Below are 22,498 nucleotides of genomic sequence, written 5' to 3'. Positions count from 1 at the left end.
ATATATATATATATATATATCTTCTTTTTTTTTACAGAACTGCATTTGAAATTACGATTGGTATTATTATACAGATATAAAGTCGTTCTGTTGGATACTATTTGTTCCTTAGTGTAAAATGGAAATGCATGGCAATTTTATTTTATAAATATAAGCAAAAAACTAAATGGTGTAACAGGGTTTTAGAACTAGACAAATCTCTCTGCATTAATAGCCTAAATATAAATTTTAACTGCAGTAGTCCATGTTTGATCGGGCTTTAAACCTGTGTCATCTTAATGTTCGAACCGTAAGTTCTACCACTCGGCCATGTCTTAACTCACTGAGAAATGCCCAAACGTTTGTTTCTCCAGTGTGTGTTCGCTCAAATGAGCGAGAAAACGTTTTGTTGTTAGCCTAATGTGAGTGTAGGCCTACTTGACATGAAAAAAGTAGACCTTTTACAGTTTTAAAAGATGATTTTATTTGAGCTGTTATGAGAAAAATAAATTCAAGTGAACGCGCCGCCGCATTTGTCGAACTCTAATTCAATGCCAGAATAAAACCCAATTTTAGAATACGCACTCGGCGTATTGTGTCAAAATACTTAATTATAAAATTCAATATTTCGTTCAAAACCACCTCAAAACATTTTTTAAAAAATAACATTTTAAAAAGCTGTGAATCAATGTAGGCTATTAGGGCCACTGAAACCAGGATCGTAACTGAAACACGCTGCATGTTATCTATAAATACAGGAGCAGAAGTGCTGGTTCAGATTTTATTGTTTGTTGTTTAAACGTGCGTGTTGCATATTTAAAAAATAAATAAAATATATATACAGGCCTATATATATATATATATATATATATATATATATATAGCATATACAGAACTGCTTTGAATATGTAAATTCAGTCAATCTGTTGGATGATATTTGTTCCTTAGTGTAAAATGGAAATGAATGGTAATTTTATGAATACCATGTTTATTCGGGATTTGAAACAGTGTCATCAAAATGATTGAAATCTAAGTTCTACCACTCGACCCTGGGCCGGGTTTCCCGATAACGATGTATCTTAGCTCTTAAGAGGGCGCTCTCTACGTGCAAGTTTACGAACCCTCGCCGCAATTCCACGTGCGTTTCCCAAAACTGCACTTAGGCCGTGTGTCCACCAAAGCGTTTTTTCACGCAGCTGGCGTAAAATTCCAATTGTTTTCAATGGGAGCGCCGCATTTTTTAAACGCCATGAGAGTAACGAGGCGCTGATCGAGTATTTAACGCTCAAGCGCTGAGCGCCCAGCGTTTTTTACTGGTCGCCGAGAGTTGAAAAATGTTCAACTTTGGGTAAAACGCTGCGCTCATCACTCTCTTTTTTTACACAGCCGTCCAATCACAGTGGAGGAGGGGCGGGACAAATACCACACGACCAACTGTCACAACATTCTTTCTGTACAACGACGTCAACCAGCTGAGCTAACCGAACAAAATGGATGAAAAATAAATTTTTAGTATGAAACAAAATTATCTGCGAAATCAGTTACAAGTAAACTGTGCTGCGGATATTCTGTATCATAGCAACGAATCGTCTCAACTGAAAAAACGCAGCGCTGCCAAAACGCTCTCAAGCGCCCACAGCTAGGCGTTTTCAGCAGAGCGTACAGCGTTTTCAGCCGGCTAAAAACGCTTTGGTGGACACACGGCCTTAACATGAACGAGCGAGAACGCGTTCTACGTGCTACTTAAGCGTCGCTGTCCATTCGCGAAGTGCTGAAATATAACCTTATATGGAATCGTATTCTGAACGTTTAACCTAATAATCGTCATTTGTTGTGGATTCGAAATCAAGACAAGTCTATATGGATATAAAACACCTATACAGGCTGACAAAATGGCTGAACAAAAACCAAAAAACAAGAGAAGAGACCTTTCAAAAAGATACAATTAATGTCCTTTTAGAGGAGATAGAGGGAAACAAAGATTTTATTTTTAACAGATTTAAAGGACACCATACAAATAAGGAAAAACAAAACATCTGGAAGGACATTGTCACATTGCAAACTAACTGCAACCGTATTCAAAGATCAGGGAAGGAGGTCCGCAAGAAATGCCCAATACACGGCTGGTTTTCGTGCACGTCAGCAAGTCATTGACAGATTTTTTTTGAATTCATCCCTATTTTGCCCGGTCTTTAAAGCATATTTCCCAGATTACTTATTTTATGATTTTTAGTTTTTTGTTCATTCCTTTAATTTAGATGTGTATTTCTATTTTTTTCTTCCCTTTTTAATTATTTCATTTATTCATTTAAACAAAACACGAGTACAACAAAGTGTACAATAAAGTGCAATCAAAACCTGTATATTATACTTACGTTGCCGTGTAATCTGTTAAATCTAGATAAAAGTGTAATCTGCCGGTTGTCCTGCAGGTGACCTCATAAATCGGTCTTCTTACGATGCACTTGGGGATGTACGATTACTCCAGAGCACTCTGTTCACTCTGTTCACTAGTTCTACGAAAAGATTTTCAAGTGCTACGTAAGTTACGATGCTTTTGGGAAACAGACCATAATATTAAGATCAGTCGTACGATCGTTTTTACGATCAATTTAGGCTTACGATGCTTTTGGGAAACGCAGCCCAGAACGTTTCTCACTGAGAAATGCCCAGAAGTTGTTCAGTGTGCGTGCGCGAGAGAGAAGCGCTCTTCAATCTTCTCATTCCTATAGTTTAGCGTCATTGATTGCACCCAATTTGTTTTCACTGACTGCGAGATAGGCCTATTTTAACTTTTGATTCATAAAATCTTCTGCTCTAAAAGTTTGCTATATTCTATTTAAAATGTAGGCTACTTTTACATAATTACGTTTTGCTTTCGCTAAATGTCCCTTTGCGCCACCTGGTGGTCATTTCGCAAACAAAATTATTTGTGCCGCGGCGGTAATAGGCATTCTGGTTGTCCACCTACTGTATATATATATGTATGTATATATACTATACTATACTGTATATTTGAAGAAAATTTTAAACTGTGAAGTGTTGAAGGACTTCAACCTAGAGCAGAATGTACCATTCAATATCACAGGTGATTTCCGGATTTACATCCATTCCTCTGCATTAATTGATATTTGACTCGATATTTGCCAAATGTCGTCACCCGCACAGTTTATTTACTCAAGGGCATGAACCAAGCCCTTTGAAAAGACATTGATATGGTTCACAGAATAATGGCGAGCTATCGCTGTGTGCCGGGTCTTGAATATGTTGGATTAGCACATCTTTAATTGATGTGTTCAGGCTCATCATCAAGCGCTTGACATTCACAAGTGATCTGTTTCATTACAACTGAAAATCTCCAGGATTCATTTGGGACTCTCTGACATTTTGATGTAATTCTGTGCCATTTAGTGTTGCTTCTTTCTCGGAACCGACATAACAAAAGATGTAATTTAACTGGATAAATATGGAAATTTAAACTATTTATTGGATGTAGCCTATATTTAAAGCTTCTGTGTGTTTTTGAAGCTGTTTGGTGAAAAAATAGCTTTTTTGCTCAGCAATATATTGATCAGGTTGTAAAATTAGCCTGTGTTTTAAAAAGTCACATAAAAGGTGAGTTGTTAGCCTCTTACAAAGGGAACATATCCATTAATATATAATTAACTGAAATAGCTAATAACTGAAATAGCTAATAATGTATAATAATTATCTTAATCTGGATTTTATTTTTTTAAAACATGAATATGGGTTTGCGGTGAACACAAATTTACAATCTAGGGGCAAGAAATGTATAGCTATGTATATATAGTCTATTTATGTCTCTGGGACAAATTATATTTTATTGAAACCTGAGAAACCCTTCCATTGAAAGTACATTCAAAACTGTGATGGTTTAAAAAGTTCATAAAGCTCAAACTTGATGTTTGAGAACCAATTAGGTTTGTTATTTTGCATCAAGCAAGTTTGGTTTATCCGTTTACCATGTTTGATGAGCTCCATATATGTGCATTGATCAATGTTATGAATAATTCTTAAATTAAAGGTGCAGTAAGCGATTTCTGAAAAACGTTGTTGAAAGTGTATCGGGCCGAGCGCCACAACAAACTAGTAGCCAATCATCAGTAGGGGGCATGTCCACTCATGATAGGGGAGGAGAGAGAGTGAGCTAGAGGGAGATTTGAAGAAAGACTGTAGAAAAGAGAGATGGCTGAGAGACATTACAAAAGAGAAATGGTTGGTGGAATATCACTGGAAAAAAAGGGGTCATGATCAAGCAAGAGCTTTAGGACCTGCGTTAATATTAGAAAAGCTTTCCAGCGCTGGAGAGAGCTAAGCGGGAAGGCCTGAAAACGGATGCTGAGGATTTTGTTTCTGCTCAATATGTGAGTAACATTGGTTTTGAGTGTGTGCTGCTGGTGACTAACAATGAACTCTTGCTTGTATATATTCTTGTGTACTGTGCTTAATTTTTCGAAAAGAAAACTTCTTCAGAAAAAATAAACTGCTCGATTCGTATGGATTACTTCTTCTCATTATTACCTTTTTGAGGTGTCGATTTTCATCAAAATATCCACATTTAAGTTTCTAAGATGAATGAAAGTCTAATGATGAGACGATGAGAATTGTATAAGAAATGAATAAGATTGTAGATAGGCACAATTTTGATTTTTTAAGATAATAGGCTTTTAACATTCAGTTCCCTCGCTACATTGGGTACATAACATGATTGAATTTTAAACTTGAATTTTGCTTATGTTTAACTACAGTACCACCTGCAAAGCTATGAAAATAATGTAAAACTTAGCAAAGATGTCAGAATCTAAGCTGACCTGGAAGAAGCAATTTTTTCACATTACACAGGAAGTAAATTGTGCTGGATAATTGGCCATACTTTACTTCATACTTCATCTTCAGGGCTGATAATTCCCAGACAAAAGTCTTCATAAATGACCTGCTGCACAACCGTTTACCATTCCCCTCATTTCACCGAGCTCAGCTGGCTGTGTATTATTAGGATCCTCTTCCAATTTCCGATCCTATCTCAGAGAATTCTTTTACCTAAGCAAACTCTTTGAGCGATATTTTCAGAATGAGTGCAAACAGTGTTATTTTTCAACATTATCACCCTGTAAAAAATAAATATTCCAGGGCTCATATTAATGTCTCTTTTTTTCCCCGTCCTCAGCCTGTCTCAGAAGAATTCCAAAATGGAGAAGGTTTCGGCTACATCGTGGCGTTCCGGGCCAATGGCACACGTGGATGGAAAGAGAAAATGGTGACCTCAGCAGACTCCACCACCTATAAATACAGAGACGAAACCTTCCCCCCTCTCACCCCGTTTGAGGTGCGCGTGGGGGTGTATAACAACAAAGGAGACGGGCCCTTCAGCGGGGTGGTTACGGTGTTCTCTGCAGAAGGAGGTGAGGGTCAGATGTGCGCAGGGCTCTGATTGATGGGATTTATTGCTGTCTTATATAACTTCAATAACGTGCGGCTCAACAGTACACAGACAGAGTTTCTTGAACTTTGAAGTACATCAATTATCCAGGGCTGTGGATGGATGTACAGTACGATATTGTGTCCAAATTTTGAGGTACAGGTACTACCGTATAGCAGTGAAGCAAAATCCAAAATACAATACACACAATAAGAGCAGAAATGATACTCTTGTGAAAAAGTACACTTTATTATACTTTTTAAATTAAGTATTAAAGAATCCATTTTTAAAGAATATACTTAAGTGCAAACTGAATGTAATGTTTTTGGACACTTGTTTGCATGTCACTTACTATTGAAATGGAAATGCATTATAGTTTAAATATATGTCCATCCATCCATCTTCTTCCGCTTATCGCTGGGGCCTATCTATAAGAAAGCACATTTCGGCCGCCTGTATCCGCGATCTTGTCCTTTCGGTCAATCTCCCGTTCCATCCTTCTCTCACTCGTAAACAAGACCCCAAGATACTTGAACTCCTCCACTTGAGGCAGGAACTCTCCACCAACCTGAAGTGGGCAAGCCACCCGTTTCCGACTGAGAACCATGGCCTCGGACATGGAGTTGTTGATTCTCATCCCAGCCGCTTCACACTCGGCTGCAACCCTTCCCAGTGCACGCTGAAGATCCTGGTCTGATGGGGCCTACATGACAACATCATCCACAAAAAGCAGAGAAGAAATCGTGTGGTCCCCAAACCGGACACCCTCCGGCCCCTGGCTGCGTCTAGAAATTCTTTCCATAAAAATTATGAACAGAACCGGTGACAAAGGGCAGCCCTGCCAGAGTCCAACATGCACCTGGAACAAGTTTGACTTACTGCCGGCAATGCGAACCAAGCTCCTGCTCCGGTCGCACAGGGTCGGACAGCCCTTAGCAAATATATGTTAAATGTAAATTGTATATTAATTAAATATATGTATTAAATGCAAAGTTTAGACTCACCTAAAGGATTATTAGGAAAGCCATACTAATATTGTGTTTGACCCCCTTTCGCCTTCAGAACTGCCTTAATTCTACGTGGCATTGATTCAACAAGGTGATGAAAGCATTCTTTAGAAATGTTGGCCCATATTGATAGGATAGCATCTTGCAGTTGATGGAGATTTGTGGGATGCACATCCAGGGCACGGAGCTCCCGTTCCACCACATCCCAAAGATGCTCTATTGGGTTAAGATCTGGTGACTGCGGGGGTCATTTTAGTACAGTGAACTAATTGTGATGTTCAAGAAACCAATTTCAAATGATTCAAGCTTTGTGACATGGTTCATTATCCTTCTGGAAGTACCCATCAGAGGATGGGTACATGGTGACCATAAAGGGCTGGACATGGTTAGAAACAATGTTTAGGTAGGCCGTGGCATTTAAACGATACCCAATTGGAACTAAGGGGCCTAAAGTGTGCCAAGATAACATCCCCCACACCATTACACCAGCACCACCAGCCTGCACAGTGGTAGCAAGGCATGATGGATCCATGTTCTCATTCTGTTTATGCCAAATTTTGACTCTACAATCTGAATGTCTCAACAGAAATCGAGACTCATCAGACCAGGCAACATTTTTCCAGTCTTCAACTGTCCAATTTTGTTGAGCTCTTGCAAATTGTAGCCTCTTTTTCCTATTTGTAGTGGAGATGAGTGGTACCCGGTGCGGTCTTCTGCTGTTGTAGCCCATTCGCCTCAAGGTTGTGCGTGTTGTGGCTACACAAATGCTCTGCTGCATACCTTGGTTGTAACGAGTGGTTATTTCAGTCAAAGTTGCTCTTCTATCAGCTTGAATCATTCGGCCCATTCTCCTCTGACCTCTAGCATCAACAAGGCATTTTCGCCCACAGGACTGCCGCATACTGGATGTTTTTCCCTTTTCACACCATTCTTTGTAAACCCTAGAAATGGTTGTGCGTGAAAATCCCAGTAATTGAGCAGATTGTGAAATACTCAGACCGGCCTGTCTGGCACAAACAACCATGCCATGCTCAAAATTGCTTAAATCACCTTTCTTTCCTATTCTGACCTTCAGTTTGGAGTCCATGAGATTGTCTTGACCAGGACCACACCCCTAAATGCATTGAAGCAACTGCCATGTGATTGGTTGATTAGATAATTGCATTAATGAGAAATTGAACAGGTGTTCCTAATAATCCTTTAGGTGAGTGTACAGTGCATCTCTATATATAAATTCATAATTATTAATATTGTCTTTGAAAGATTTAATTTATTTGAAACTGCACACTTTTAATGGAGTTGCAATTTAGTACATTTAAATATATTAACTTTAAATGTAATATCAAATAACACATTACTGTTAAAATTATAATCAAGCACTTGTGCTTTAGTTAGTCAACACATCAAAATAAGTGCAATTTTCTAAAGCATGACAAAAGATTAAAGCAATTATTTAAAATGTACTTTAAAGCAAAACCTTTCTTTTGACATTTTTACAAAGAGCACTTTTACACTAAAAGTGTACTTAACTGTGTTAAAAAAGACATAATTCATTACATTGCCTTTTATTTACTTAATATTATATTAACTGCAAGTATGTTTTTTGGTAACACTTTATAATAAGGTTCATTAGTTAACAACATTAGTTAACATGAACTAATAATGCACTGCACTTCTACAGCATTTATTAAAGTTTTTTAATGTTAATTTTCAACATTTAGTAATAATTATTAAAGTCAAAAGTTGTATTTGTTAACACTAGTTAATGCACTATGAAGTAACATGAACAAACAATAACTAATATTAACAAAGATTAACAAATACAGTAACATATGTATTGCTAAAGGTTAGTTCATGTTAGTTAGTTAACTAATGTTAAAAAATTAAACCTTATTGTAACGTGTTACAGTTTTTTATATACATTTAAGATTTTAAGTAAACTACAAGTGCACATTTGGTACACCGAAGCACACAAAAATAGATATTAAAGTATGTTCACGCTGCACACAGTAAATGGTGACCAGCTTTCAAGCTCCAACAAAGATCATAAAAGTAAGACTTGCATTCTTTAAAGGTTTTTTTTTTTAAGCTGGTCAACCATGGAGTTGAACTTGAGAACCAAATGAGTCAAGATGAACAGGATCACCTGATTCATTGAAGAGATCTGATTCAAAAGAACAATTCAAATTGGTCAAGAAGTGCTTGAAGGGATATCGAGTTTCAGAAGACTTAGAAAATGGTGTATGAGTCATATAGACAGACAGACAAGGTTTAGAATAAACCAGTATTAGGCCTTAGTTTAATTAGGACATTGAAGTAGATTTTATAAACGTGCCTTTGAAAAAAAAACATTACTGGTGTGCATCTTGAGATAAAACAATGACAATGACATATTTAAGATATGCCAGTGTTAGTTGCATTTAGTTAAAACAGCTCAAACATGCATTTTAGTCTGGAACTAGGCTTAAACCTCGTGTGTGAAACCGGGGAATAAACTACTTTTATGATATTTGCACCCTTTTTGATGTTGCATTTGTCATTGAGCAAATAATGAGAGAATTTGGAACTGTCCCTTTAATTTATTTAATCTCAGTTGTGGTTTTATGACCCAAAAAGAAAACGTTTGAAAACGTTTTTGACCTTTAAAAAAAGATTCACTGCCCACACTGAGATTATCAAGAGGACCAAACAGTTTCTGTGTGATCACACTGTGTCAGGCTGATTTTACGGTAACCATGCAAGCGTTGTTTCCTGTGACTGCTGCTAATATGATGGATGTTCTGTGTCTCTGTCACCTCTCAGTCTCAAAGCAGGATTCTCCTTCAACAATCACAGGGCTTCACAACTTGCATCCGCTTAAAGTCTTTGCTCTGACTGTTGTTAACACATAAGAGATACTGATGAAATGTGACTTTGTCAAGCAGATATGGTATAGAGTGATTAATTATGTTTTATGTGTTATTTGCTGAGGAATCTGAAATGTACTGGTTTTAAATGCAGAACCCAGGGAGCCTCCTTCAGAAGTGCAGGCATTCGCCATCTCATCCTCCGAAATTAAAGTGATGTGGAAGCCGCCCATTCCTGGCCCTGGAAGACCCCAAGGCTACGAGGTTAGAGAGAGAGATGAATGAATACATGGTTTTGTGCCAAACATAGTTTTGGTTTTCTATTTAAAAAAAAAAATGATTCGCAATCATTGCTCCAGTCTTTAGTGTCACAAGATCCTTAAGAAATCATTCTAATATACTGATTTGGTGCTCATGAAACCTTTCTTATTATTTTCAATGTTGAAAACAGTTTTGTGGAATCCATGATACATTTTTTTTTAGGATTCTTTGATGAATAGAAAGTTCAAAAGAATAGCTTTTATTTGAAATAGTAATTTACTGTAATTTTTGAGCATCCTTGTTAACTAAAAGTAATCATTTCTTTCAAAAATAAATCTTACTGACCCCAAACGGCTGTGTAGAACAATCAAATTAAATACAGGCCAATAGAACAATCGAATTAAATTGCGCATTACACTAAATGTGTGTGCCATGTGTTTTTATGGTAATAAAGTATCATGTTGTTAGCTTAACACTATGCTAACAGTAAAACTCAAAAGTCGAGTCGCCTAAAAAGCAGTATTTGTCTGGAAATCGCAGTCAATGTAGAGTGTTTCGAAAGAGGTTCCATGATTGTTAGGATGCTGTCTTAGAAGGCAGCTGCATATCGTTGCTGTCAGGCGGAAACCATGTCCAAAACCTCTACTTTTCATGAAATGGGGAAAAAAACACTGTATTTTTTAAGCAATTAACACCATGTTGTCACAATTGATATTGTGGCTTTATGTTCATTGGTCGGACACTTGCGTGTGTCATATAATTAACATTTTACCAGAAAACAAGTTCAAATGGAGTTACAAGGTTTTTGACCAGCAAAATTTGGAAATACAGGTTTTGTCCATCACTACAATGGCCACATCTGAGGCAGTGCATCGCATTACATTTTCATCAACTTACACCTTATAAAGTTATTGAAACCTATATGTGAGTTCTCAGATTTTTCTGTATTTTGGTCAAAATATCATGTTATAAAAGATGAAGTGCTACACATGGCTATGACTCGATGACAAAAAAAAATACTGTACTTATTCAAAGAACCAGTTCTTTATTTACCCCTGCATTCCAAACATGCAGAGACTGTCCAACATGTGTGGCACAATAGATTAATTCACAATAGAGATGGGGTGGAGTTATGAGGTTTGACCGACAGTTTGAAGTTACAAGGTTTAGTCACAAGCTCTTTTTTAATACATTTCATTTGTTAAATATTCCCAGAAAGCAATTTTGTGTTTAAAAGATGGCCATCCAAACACAGTCCAGACGTCTAGGCTAAAACAAGGCAAAATTTGAGCTGTTGGTGAAAATTGAATAGACTGAATAAACAAAAGCAAACATGTAACCAAATTCAGTGTTATTTTGGCTAAAAGTGGGTTACTCATAGCTGGACTAATCAGGTCTATAGTATAGCGACGATTTGTAGACAAAAAGGCAGCTCACTAGGTTTTGGAACAGAGCCACATTCCTGATCATTCACCCTTAACTTTTCATCATCATTGTCTTCTCAACAGACAACAGTTGAGCCTTCTGAATGAAGGAAATTATTCTATGCAGTGAAATTACACAGTTGAGAAAGATTATCGTATTTTATCGCCGGGAGATAGCACATGCTTACCTATTATGCTATTCATGCAAAATGTATGACAGTTATTTAAATCAAATTACACAATATTACATAAAATTGGCGACTCTCATTCTCTCATTTATTGAGGCAACTCAGTCTCATTTTCTTTATCACTTCAAAAAATCTTGAATGAATGAATGGATAATTGCCTTTTTGGGAACAGGTGAGCTTCTGGAAAGACATTGAGCAGGAGGAGACAGGGAAGAAAAAGAGGACAACGGGGAATGAGACGACCATGCTGCTGTCAGGGCTGGAGGGAAACACACAGTATCTGGTCTCTGTGAAGGGATTCAACACCGTTGGCCAAGGACCAGCCAGCTCAGCCATCAAGATCAGCACTAAGAAAAATGGTGAGTTCCATCTAAGCAATACCTATGTGAGCATAATAAACTTTACAATTAATAAAATGCTAAATTACAAATAAGATTGTTTATAAATTAAAATGCAAGCTCTTAGGAATGTACACTTTGTTTTCCTGCCAGCTGCATTTTCTGTGAAGTAACTAATAATAACATGTAATAATTATTTTTATACAATTTTAAATATATATATATATATATGTATTTATTTTATTTATTTATTTATTTTTTATTTACAAATATCATGAATAAGTTATAAATAACATTTAGTATTAAAGAATTGCACAACAACATGACATTTTACAGAACTAAACTATAAAATATTATGTACAATTTTGTGATATTTTAAGAGGCTTACTAAACCTAGGCACACAGTAATGAGGGTCTGAAAGGATTCTCTCTATCATATCGTATTATCTTTATGATTTATGTCCAAAAATGAAGATTATTCGATACATATCAATTCTGAAATATCTGAAACACTTCCAATACTCATTTTACGCAGATACACAAAACCAACTGCCCTTTATCACTCTCTCATCCCTCTTACAGCGAGTTATGGAGTTGACACACAAAATCTCCTCCCCTTACTCATTGATTTCATTTGCTCCAGATAAATATTGTTGGTTACAGAGCTTGAATTTCGACATGATTGCGCATATTTGGCGTAATAGTACTAATTCTCACAGATTGTGTGCTCATACCCAAAGTATGCACACATAAAGCCGCCTCTCAGTACTAAATTGAGAGTTTTTTTCCCCGCTTAAACAGTCTAATAAAAACAAAATAATGTCGGTCTTGGCGAGTATTCACGTAAACACAGTCTGTTCTGTTTGAAATTAACGTAAACAGTTGAGAAAGAAAATGCATGTATAATTGATCCGTGTGTCAGGTCTTAAAGTGTCAGCAGCCTAATATACCTGCAGCCAAATTGTGAGATAATACAAAAAACATCTATATGGCTGTTTTTCCCCATTGTATAGATGTGAAAATTGTGGCTAGTGAAAATGCAGAGTGGCTAGTAACTTTGGAAAACCACTAGCCACAATGGCTGGTGACCAAAAGAGTTAATGTCAAGCTATGGATATATGTATACAGTATATATGTATATATGAGTCTTTGCAGTGATGACATTCTTGTAGGCCAACCCGGAAGTTAGCATCACACTGCTTGTTCCCTTGACACAAATTCAAAGGATATTTCCCATTGACTTGGATTACTGCAGAAATGTAGCTCTGTGACCAACAAAAGTTTATGATTCTTACACATTTTGTATATAATGATAAAATGATATAATGATACCATTTTCAAAAGAACACAACTTTTATGAATTGCCTAAATTCAATCGCCAGCAGAAAGAAGCTAAATTGAGGCTATTAACAAACATGCATGATTTTTTTTTTGCTTCCAACAACTGTTTTAGTCTTCATTTAAAACATTCTAAACGTTGGAATAGTTTGTAAGAGCATAATTAGAAACACATAGAAGCTGTAAAAGCGGACTAGTGAGTTTACCTGTTCGAAGTGATGACGTCCCAACATCCTCTTTAGTCCCATTTAGCCACTTTATAGCAACTGCCTTTTTCAAGAGAAGTAAATGCTTTTCTTAAATCATAAGGTGGTATTACTGATTTATTTTATGTTGTAAAATAAAACGTAAATATCTAGAGCTTTTGTTAACCACAGACCTTATTTCAGGCATCTAACCCAAAACTTATTGACTTCAGGATGATGGAACCAGAACTGCTAAAATGGTAACTTGATTCTGGGTTTTGAAACTTGCCGAATTGCAATGGGTTCACACACTTTGTCAACATAGTGCTGTCTAGAAGGATTTATGAATAGAAATGGACCTTGAGAGGTGGATTATCATTTGTATATTCCAATTAATATGTGATCATTGCTCATTTCAGAACTTCATTTTTTAAATGAGCTTTTTATCTTACTCTTTTGTTATCTCTCTCACTCTCTCTTTTCAGCCCCAAGTCTACCCCCGGGCAACTTGATGTGGATTCAAGAGGGGAACAATGTTTCTCTATCCTGGGATCCAGTTAAAGCAAGGGACAATGAGTCAGAAGTCATTGGGTACAAGGTTAGTATCACACAGATACTGTGAATTTAAAGTGAAACTCAATGCCACTGCACGTATTTGAAGGTTGTTTTTCTTCAACGCAGGTATTATTGCGTCAGGAGGGACGGGGTCACAGCCAAGTCATGAGGACGCCAAATTCAGCCGTTGTCCTGACGCTACCCGAGGGGGGAACATACATCATCGAGGTGCGCGCAGTCAGTGAAGGAGGTGAAGGAGCCGCCAGCGCTCAGGTCAGAGTGCTCACCTCCTCAGGTAAGCAATAGCTCGGGTCACATTCAGTGTGGTTTTTCAGATTTGAGGATATGTACATATGGCAGTAGGCTCAAATGCTTTCGCTCAGTTCCTCTTTAATTAACTTTCCCATGCACACCTACACAGCGAAATAAGTTGTCCTCCATCTGAAAAGTAAAGAGAAGTTTGCCATGCAATGTTATACAACCAGAACTAATGGGATAGTAGAGCAAATACTGTTAAATTCGTTTTTGGTTTCTTATTCACACACAAACACACACACACACACACACACACACACAGCCACACACAAAAACCTCTTTAAAGCTGCTCAAACTCTATCCAAACATTGTTTTTAGATCGTTTCCATCTTAAGCGCCTTTCACAATGACACAGATTAAAGGTCACTTCTAGGTCATGGAGTCTGTTCTAGGTCACGGATTTACTGTTTTAATTTCTGTTTTCATATGTATATATCGGCACCAGTGGGGATTTCTTTAAGACTGCAACGGAAGCTCGGCTTCCCCTGTAATGTAAAAAAATTAATGGTCAAATATGTACTATTGTGTTAACATTGTATTGACTAAAAATGCGTTAGAACACGTTCATCTCGAAGATGAGTTCGTTCAGAATCAGCTACATATTGCAGGTCGGCTGACTCGATTTTCTTCTCATTCATTACCAGAGCGTCACAGTGCATTTCCCTGTTGAAGCCCAGCGTCCATTGACTTCAATGGGGTTGCTTTGAACAGTTTTTTTCAGTGCTTCGAAACTAGACGGTCATTGGATAAATGCTGCGATTATGACGCCTGGACTGCGTGATGATTGGAGGGTCTGTCGAAAGACTGCATCTCCTTTTGATTGACAGAGATTTTGTACTATAAAAAGTCGCTGAGGTTATTCGAGCTCAGTCCCATCCCGGATTTTGCAAGTGTAGTCGAAACACAAATTGCTGCAACCTATTTCTTGGTATTTGCTTGGTGAAATTGCTAACCAATTTTCATCATAAATTTCACAAAATTATACACCACATTCCTTGTTTCGGTTTAACCTAATTCCCACATTTCCTCCGTCAAATTAAATATCTTTTTTTAGATTGTTTGTTCATTCATTCATTAATACAGCTTCCCCTCTCTGAAAGACCAGCAGCCGCCACTGATCGGCACTATAAAGTGTTGGAATATTTGCATGCCCTGGGTTGCACCACCTGTTCGTAAGTTCTTTCTTAAATTGGAATGTAAAGTCCACACTAGAGGCTTAGTAACTACTAGCTAGTTTGTAACTAACTCTAACTTTATTCAATTGCACCATTTGTTCGTAAGGCAAAACGTAGCTAGTAGGTCGTAAACTCTCCGTAGTCGTATAATATGACGTTTAGCCTCGATGATTCAATAGCAGCCTTCAAATACGTGAGCAGAAGTTGTTTAAATGCTGGGAATTTCAGTTTATCTTTTATTCTAACTTCTTTTGCCTAACTTACATATCAGTAAAAATACTGTTAGTTAAGTGAGAGAGTTAAGTGATTAAATACGTGTCATGTTAAGCAGAAACACAGGAAGCAATCGCGAGTATAATACAATATTTATTATAGCACAAAACACACAAGTCCAGGGTGCAGTGAGCCAGGTGGAGATAGGTGACGCAGGGACTTCGATGGTCAATACCGGTGACGTGCAGACAAACGGTGAGACGATCCAAATCCACACGGAAGACGACGAACAGGAAACACCAGGCAGGAACACGAACCAGAAGACAGGGGAACATCAAACAACGATCTGACAAAGGTGAGAGAACAGCGGTGAGTTTAAGAAGCGTGGTGAGATGAACTGCAGCTGGTGATTGTAATGATGAACAGCTGGAGTGGATCAGGTAATGACATACAGACACGCCCCTTGCACACGTGCACTCATACAACAACATAAACACAAGACTAGAAGGAACCAGCGAATACATCTACCGTGACAGTACCCCTCCTCCTAAGAACGCCTCCTGGCGTTCTCAGACTCCCTTACCTGCCGATTGTAATCATCGATAAGGGAGTGATCCAGGATGTCCCTAGCAGGAACCCAACTTCTCTCCTCCGGACCGTAACCTTCCCAGTCCACCAAGTACTGAAATCCGCGTCCCCTCCGCCTAGAGTCCAGAATACGGTTGACCGAATATGTGGTCTCCCCATCTACGAGCCGCGGTGGGGGAGGAACCGGGACAGGCGGATTAATGTGAGAATGAAAAACGGGCTTGATTTTAGATACATGGAACACGGAATGAACCCTCCTGTACGCAGGAGGTAGTTTGAGGCGGACTGCCACCGGACTAATAATCTTGGTGACAGGAAACGGGCCAATAAATTTGGGAGCAAGTTTATTAGAAACGGTGCGAAGAGGAATGTTCTTAGTTGAGAGCCACACTTTTTGACCAACGACGTATACGGGAGGCTTTGACCGGTGGCGATCGGCCTTGGCCTTGGTGCGCGCCCCCACCTGGAGTAGAGTCTCCCGGGCTCTAGTCCAGGTACGGTGACACCTCTGGACAAAGGCGTGAGCGGAGGGAACCGCAACCTCGGATTCCAGACTGGGAAAAATTGGTGGCTGGTAACCTACACTACACTCAAACGGAGATAGGCCCGTCGCTGACACTGGCAACGTGTTGTGTGCGTACTCCACCATAGACAGTTGTTGACTCCAAGACGAAGGATTTCTGGAAACCAAACATCGCAACATTCTCTCCAAATCTTGGTTGGCTCTCTCTGTTTGACCATTGCTCTGGGGATGAAACCCAGATGACAGACTAACCGTCGCCCCCAGTAATCTACAAAATTCTCGCCAAAATTTGGACACGAACTGGGGTCCCCGGTCGGAGACCACGTCTATCGGGAGGCCATGTAACCGAAAGACATGATCTACGACCGTAGCCGCTGTCTCCTTAGCTGAAGGTAATTTGGGTAAGGGAATGAAATGTGCTGCCTTCGAGAATCGGTCCACCACAGTTAAAACTACTGTGTTACCCTGGGAGGGTGGGAGGGCGGTAATAAAATCTAGAGCGATATGGGACCAAGGTCTCGAAGGCACCGGCAGCGGTTGAAGTAGCCCATCTGGAGGTCGATTGGAAGACTTACCCGTGGCACAAACAGAGCAAGCCAAAACAAAATCGCGAATGTCACGAGCCATAAGTGGCCACCAGAATCGTTGCTTGACTAGAAATCCAGTGCGATTAATTCCTGGATGACAAGCTACGTTGGAGCTGTGACCCCACTGGATAACGTCAGACCGTAAGCCCTCCGGCACAAATAATCGGTTCGGTGGACACCCGGGCGGAGGCGTTACCCCTTCCAAGGCCTCTTTGACCTTCGCTTCGACCTCCCATGTGAGTGTTGAAACAAATACGGTTTCGGGTAAAATACACTCGGGAGTGGACGGGCGACCGGAAAAATCAAATATACGAGAAAGTGAGTCGGGTTTGATGTTCTTAGAACCCGGACGATATTGGAGAGAAAAATCAAAACGACCGAAAAAAAGTGCCCACCGAGCCTGCCTGGAGTTCAATCTTTTAGCAGTTCTGATATATTCGAGGTTCTTATGATCAGTCCAGACGATAAAAGGTACCCCCGACCCTTCTAACCAGTGTCGCCACTCCTCCAACGCCAACTTGACTGCCAACAACTCTCTATTACCAATGTCGTAATTACGTTCGGCTGGAGATAAACGATGGGACAAAAACGCGCAAGGATGCATCTTGTCGTCTACAGGTGAACGCTGAGATAACACCGCCCCTACTCCCACCTCTGATGCGTCGACCTCCACCACGAACTGACGTGATGAATCAGGGGTAATTAGAATGGGGGCTGAAACAAAGCGGCCTTTGAGTTTCTTGAACACAGTCTCGGCTGTGTCGGACCACCTGAACGCAGTTCTGGGGGAGGTCAAGGCAGTCAGAGGCGCGACCAGCTGGCTGAAGTTGCGAATGAATCGCCGGTAGAAATTGGCGAACCCCAGAAACCTCTGCAGGGCCTTGCGGGAATCTGGACTTGGCCAATCCACCACAGCCTTAATCTTCTCAGGGTCCATCCGCATCCCCTCAGACGACACGATGTATCCTAAAAAAGGAACAGACTGTGCATGAAAATCGCATTTCTCCGCCTTGACAAAAAGCCCATTCTCTAGCAACCTCTGAAGCACTCGTCGGACGTGCTGCACATGCTCCTGGAGAGATGCAGAAAAAATCAATATGTCATCCAGGTAGACATATATGAATTGATCGATCATATCTCGCAACACGTCATTGACCAGTGCCTGGAAAACTGCTGGGGAGTTGGACAGCCCAAACGGCATGACCAAATATTCAAAGTGCCCCCTAGGGGTGTTAAACGCAGTCTTCCACTCATCACCCTCCCTGATGCGGACCAAATGATAAGCGTTACGTAAGTCCAATTTGGTGAAGATGGATGCTCCCTGCAACCTCTCGAAGGCTGAAGACATCAACGGCAAAGGATAAGTATTCTTTACCGTGATGTTATTCAGCCCTCGGTAATCAATGCAAGGTCGCAGAGAACCATCCTTTTTCCCCACAAAAAAAAACCCCGCCCCCGCTGGAGAAGAGGAAGGGCGAATGAACTTGGTTGCTAGAGAATCAGAAATATATTTCTCCATAGCCTCTCTTTCAGGAATCGAAAGCGAATATAACTTGCCCTTAGGCGGAGACTTACCTGGGAGTAAATCTATTGCACAGTCGTAGGGACGATGCGGAGGGAGAGAAGCAGCACGAGACTTACTGAACACTTCCTTCAGGTCCAGATACTCCGCGGGCACGTTAGACAAATCCCCTGCTTCCTCCTGAAACACAGAAACAGGTACAGACGAACAAGCAGAGACGAGACAAGACCTATGACATTCCTGACTCCACTCCAGCACAGATCTATGTATCCAGTCCACTCGGGGGTTGTGTTGAATGAGCCATGGGTGTCCTAGAACAACGGGTGCCAGGGGTGAATCCAGAATAAAAAATGAAATAGTTTCCGAGTGATTGCCAGAGGTGATGAGAGTGATTTCTTCAGTGGATAATGAGATGGTGGGAAGTTCTTGTCCGTTGAGTGCATGAACTGCAATCTGCTGTGGGAGGGGTTTGATGGGAATCTGAAATCTGCGTGCAAAATTATGGTCCATGAAATTACCTTCGGCCCCCGAATCCAACAGTGCTTGACAATCGTGCTGGTGGACTGACCATCTTAGTCTTACCGAGAGGAGGGTGGAGGTAGATCTTGTCGTGGATGAGGTCTTCCTGGCGGAGATCCCACCCGATAGTAGCCTCATGTTTACTATCGGGCTGGGCCTTTTACCGGACAGTTGTAGGCGTAGTGTCCGGCTCCTCCGCAGTACAGGCAAAGGCCCTGGGACCTCCGCCTCTCCCTCTCCTCCCGGGAAAGCCGAGCTCGACCCACCTGCATGGGCTCGTGATCGTAGACGGGGCTGACCACGTCCCTGCCGCTGGATCGTAGCCCGTTGGCTGCCTCAAGTGTGCGGGTGGGCGTGGCTCGACGCCCGACTCTGGACAGCCGAGCGTCCACCCGCAGGGCCAGATCAATGAGTCCGTTGAGGGTAGTGGGAAGATCCAGGGCGTAGATCTCCTTCTGGACGTGGTCAGCCAGCCCATGCAGGAACATGTCCCACTGCGCCTCCTCGTTCCATCCACACTCTGCCGCCAAGGTCCGGAACTCGATGGAAAACTCGGACACTGATCTTCTTCCCTGCCGTAGCTCGACCAATGTTCTGGCCGCCTCTCTTCCAGTGACCGCACGGTCAAAAACCAGTCTCATCTCGGCGGCGAGGGTCTGGAACGAGGCACAGCATGGATTTTGGTTTTCCCACACCGCCGTTCCCCAGAGTGCCGCTCTCCCAGTCAATAGCGTGAGCACAAACGCCACTTTGGCTTGCTCGGTCTGAAAAGTGTGAGGTTGCAGGGCAAAGTGCATAGAACATCGAGTCAAAAAGGCTCTACAAAATGACGGTTCACCTGAGTATGCCTCTGGGGTGGGTAGCCGGGGTTCTGACTGGGAGGGGCTTCCTGATGATGCGGGAGGAACGGCCGGTGTGGGTGGCGCAGTGGGAGGTCGTAGGCGCTGGATCTGCTGGGTGAGCTCGGACACCTGCGTCACCAGGGCTTGAACTGCACGGCCCGTATCTCCAATCTCCTTCTCTTGCGAGTCCATTCTACGGATGCTGTGATGGATGAACTCTTCGAGTGAGGATGACGAGGCGCTCGCTGCTTCCATACCATGGTCAGATCGTTCTGTCATGTTAAGCAGAAACACAGGAAGCAATCGCGAGTATAATACAATATTTATTATAGCACAAAACACACAAGTCCAGGGTGCAGTGAGCCAGGTGGAGATAGGTGACGCAGGGACTTCGATGGTCAATACCGGTGACGTGCAGACAAACGGTGAGACGATCCAAATCCACACGGAAGACGACGAACAGGAAACACCAGGCAGGAACACGAACCAGAAGACAGGGGAACATCAAACAACGATCTGACAAAGGTGAGAGAACAGCGGTGAGTTTAAGAAGCGTGGTGAGATGAACTGCAGCTGGTGATTGTAATGATGAACAGCTGGAGTGGATCAGGTAATGACATACAGACACGCCCCTTGCACACGTGCACTCATACAACAACATAAACACAAGACTAGAAGGAACCAGCGAATACATCTACCGTGACAATACGACCCTTAATCATGAATAACAAGTGTTTTACATGTAAATAACATTCAGAAACTATTTTAAATTAAAGTAATAAGGATAAATAAGTAATGATAAAAAAAAAAAAAAAGAAATAACATTTATTGATTATGACTGATTTTATTTGACATGCACAACACGGACCGATGGGACAGATGCACACAGCGGCGTGCTGTAGGAAGGGTTTGTGTTGATGAGCCGCTAAACAAATCTATTCACATAATGTTCTCTCTCTTAAAATGTAAACGAGTGTAAATGCCAGCATTATCATATATGTCTAAATAATTGAAGTCTGTCAGGTAAAAGAAGAACTTATTGATGCAGTTCAATCTGTCTGCTATTTTATTACAACCTTTACTCCTGATCGGAGGCTTCTGTAAATATTTAGTTAATACATAGAGTTATGCTTCAACTAAGTTTAATGGTGCAACGCAAAAATATTTAGTAGTGCGTAAGTTGTATCCTAGTGCCCACTCAGTAAAGTTTGTAACTTACGCATAGCTACTGCAAGCGGCCCCTGTGTTTACCAGACTAAGCTGGTTTTCTTTTTACTTCAACTTTTCTGTTGGTCAAATATGGACAAACCCAAACGTTGGGTAAAAAATGTAATTTTAAAAAAAAATAACCCAACGGCTGTGTTTGTCCATATTTGACCCAAAGTTGGATTGAAACAACCCAGCATTTTTTAGAGAGAAGTTATACATTATACATACATATCTAATTTCCCTCTTTTTATTTCAATTCCAGGAGTGCGTGCAAAGAGCGGGCAGCTCTCTGGCCCTAATCTTGCTCCAGGCTTGGCATGGACTGCTCTTTTCCTGTCATTAATGGTGCCTTCTTTTCCCTTGTGAGGCTATTGAGTCATGTACTGTTCCTTTAAACCTTCCCTCCGCCTTCCACCGAACGACCACTCCCAACCACCCCTGTGTGAAGGGGATGGGCTCTCCCTCTTCCACACAGACTGCCTGCTTTGGCCTGTACCATCCTCAGGACCTAAGGGCCAGCCAAAGGGAAGTGCTCCTTTCCAAGGATCAAGAAATGACACCAATTCCAGACAACTCTATTGTTTTTTTGTTTTGTTTTCTGGGCGTATTTGTTTCATTTTCAGATCGTTGTTGGGGATATCATTGTAGTATTGTGCTGTACAAAGTGCGGAGACATTTGTTTAAAATCTCCACGAAGCTGTAAGGGACTTTGTTTTTAGGGACTGCCGCCCAGAACAGCTCTCAACAGTCACTGAGGCAGCCCACTGCTCTGTGCCACTGAGGCTTTCCTTGTTACATTACTGCATCCATTTGACCCTTTGGCTGCCTGACAAGCAAATGCAGAGTAAGCTCAGTAGAAATAAGTGCATTGTTTTCTTATTCACAAGTGGAGAGTGTGGAGACAACCAAGGAAAAAAAAAACATTTTTATAGTGCTGAAAATCTTACTATTTCCAGACTTGCTTTTTGTACATTGTGTTACCTTTAGAGAAACAGAAAATGTGGAACAGTGGTGTGTTTCGGTCGGCTGCGTCCAAGTTTTTGAACTTCTGTTTTCATTTTTGTTACGTTCGGTGGGTTTTGAGAACTAGCAAGGTTGCTGGGCAACAGGGGGACTGACAGATGAACCAGAGATAAAGGGTTTGGACTCAACTTCTAGTGCCCAAACACTTCTGTAGACAAAGAAAAAGGCTGATCTGTAACCGTTGAAATAAATGTGATGTATATTTTTAAAAGGTCTCTGGTGTGTGTGTGTTTCTGAGAAGGCGCCGGTTGAATCGATTATGATCGATTCGCTGTATCAACAAAGTTTGTTGGGCACAGAAATTGAGTTTCGGGAGGATTATTTTGCTTAAGAATGATTCTGTCCTCCCAGGATTCAATGTTAAGTGTTTAGATAAGTGACTTAAAGGGCCTCTTTACACCTGCTGTAGTAACTGGATCAC

At 40.8% G+C, this 22,498-nt stretch overlaps 1 protein-coding gene across 3 annotated transcripts in view; it reads left to right on the top strand.

Moving 5' to 3' along the window:
- Nucleotides 1-22,288, top strand: part of cntn5 (contactin 5) — a 442,606-nt gene extending 420,318 nt beyond the window's left edge. For all 3 annotated transcript variants that reach the window (XM_077248331.1, XM_077248330.1, XM_077248329.1), the window contains exons 19-24: nt 5,168-5,402; nt 9,427-9,536; nt 11,318-11,504; nt 13,492-13,604; nt 13,688-13,856; nt 21,317-22,288. In XM_077248331.1, the coding sequence (XP_077104446.1) occupies nt 5,168-5,402; nt 9,427-9,536; nt 11,318-11,504; nt 13,492-13,604; nt 13,688-13,856; nt 21,317-21,420 (918 nt within the window). In that variant the 3' untranslated portion in view covers nt 21,421-22,288. The remainder of the gene's footprint in view (nt 1-5,167; nt 5,403-9,426; nt 9,537-11,317; nt 11,505-13,491; nt 13,605-13,687; nt 13,857-21,316) is intronic.
- Nucleotides 22,289-22,498: the final 210 nt, after the last annotated feature.

The sequence above is a fragment of the Siphateles boraxobius genome, unplaced genomic scaffold, assembly GCF_051911475.1.
Source record: "Siphateles boraxobius isolate OS27281-9 unplaced genomic scaffold, OSU_SipBor_1 30, whole genome shotgun sequence".
Lineage (NCBI taxonomy): Eukaryota > Metazoa > Chordata > Actinopteri > Cypriniformes > Leuciscidae > Siphateles > Siphateles boraxobius.
The sequence above is the reverse complement of the archived record's forward strand: the minus strand, read 5'-3'. Positions and strand labels throughout refer to the sequence as shown.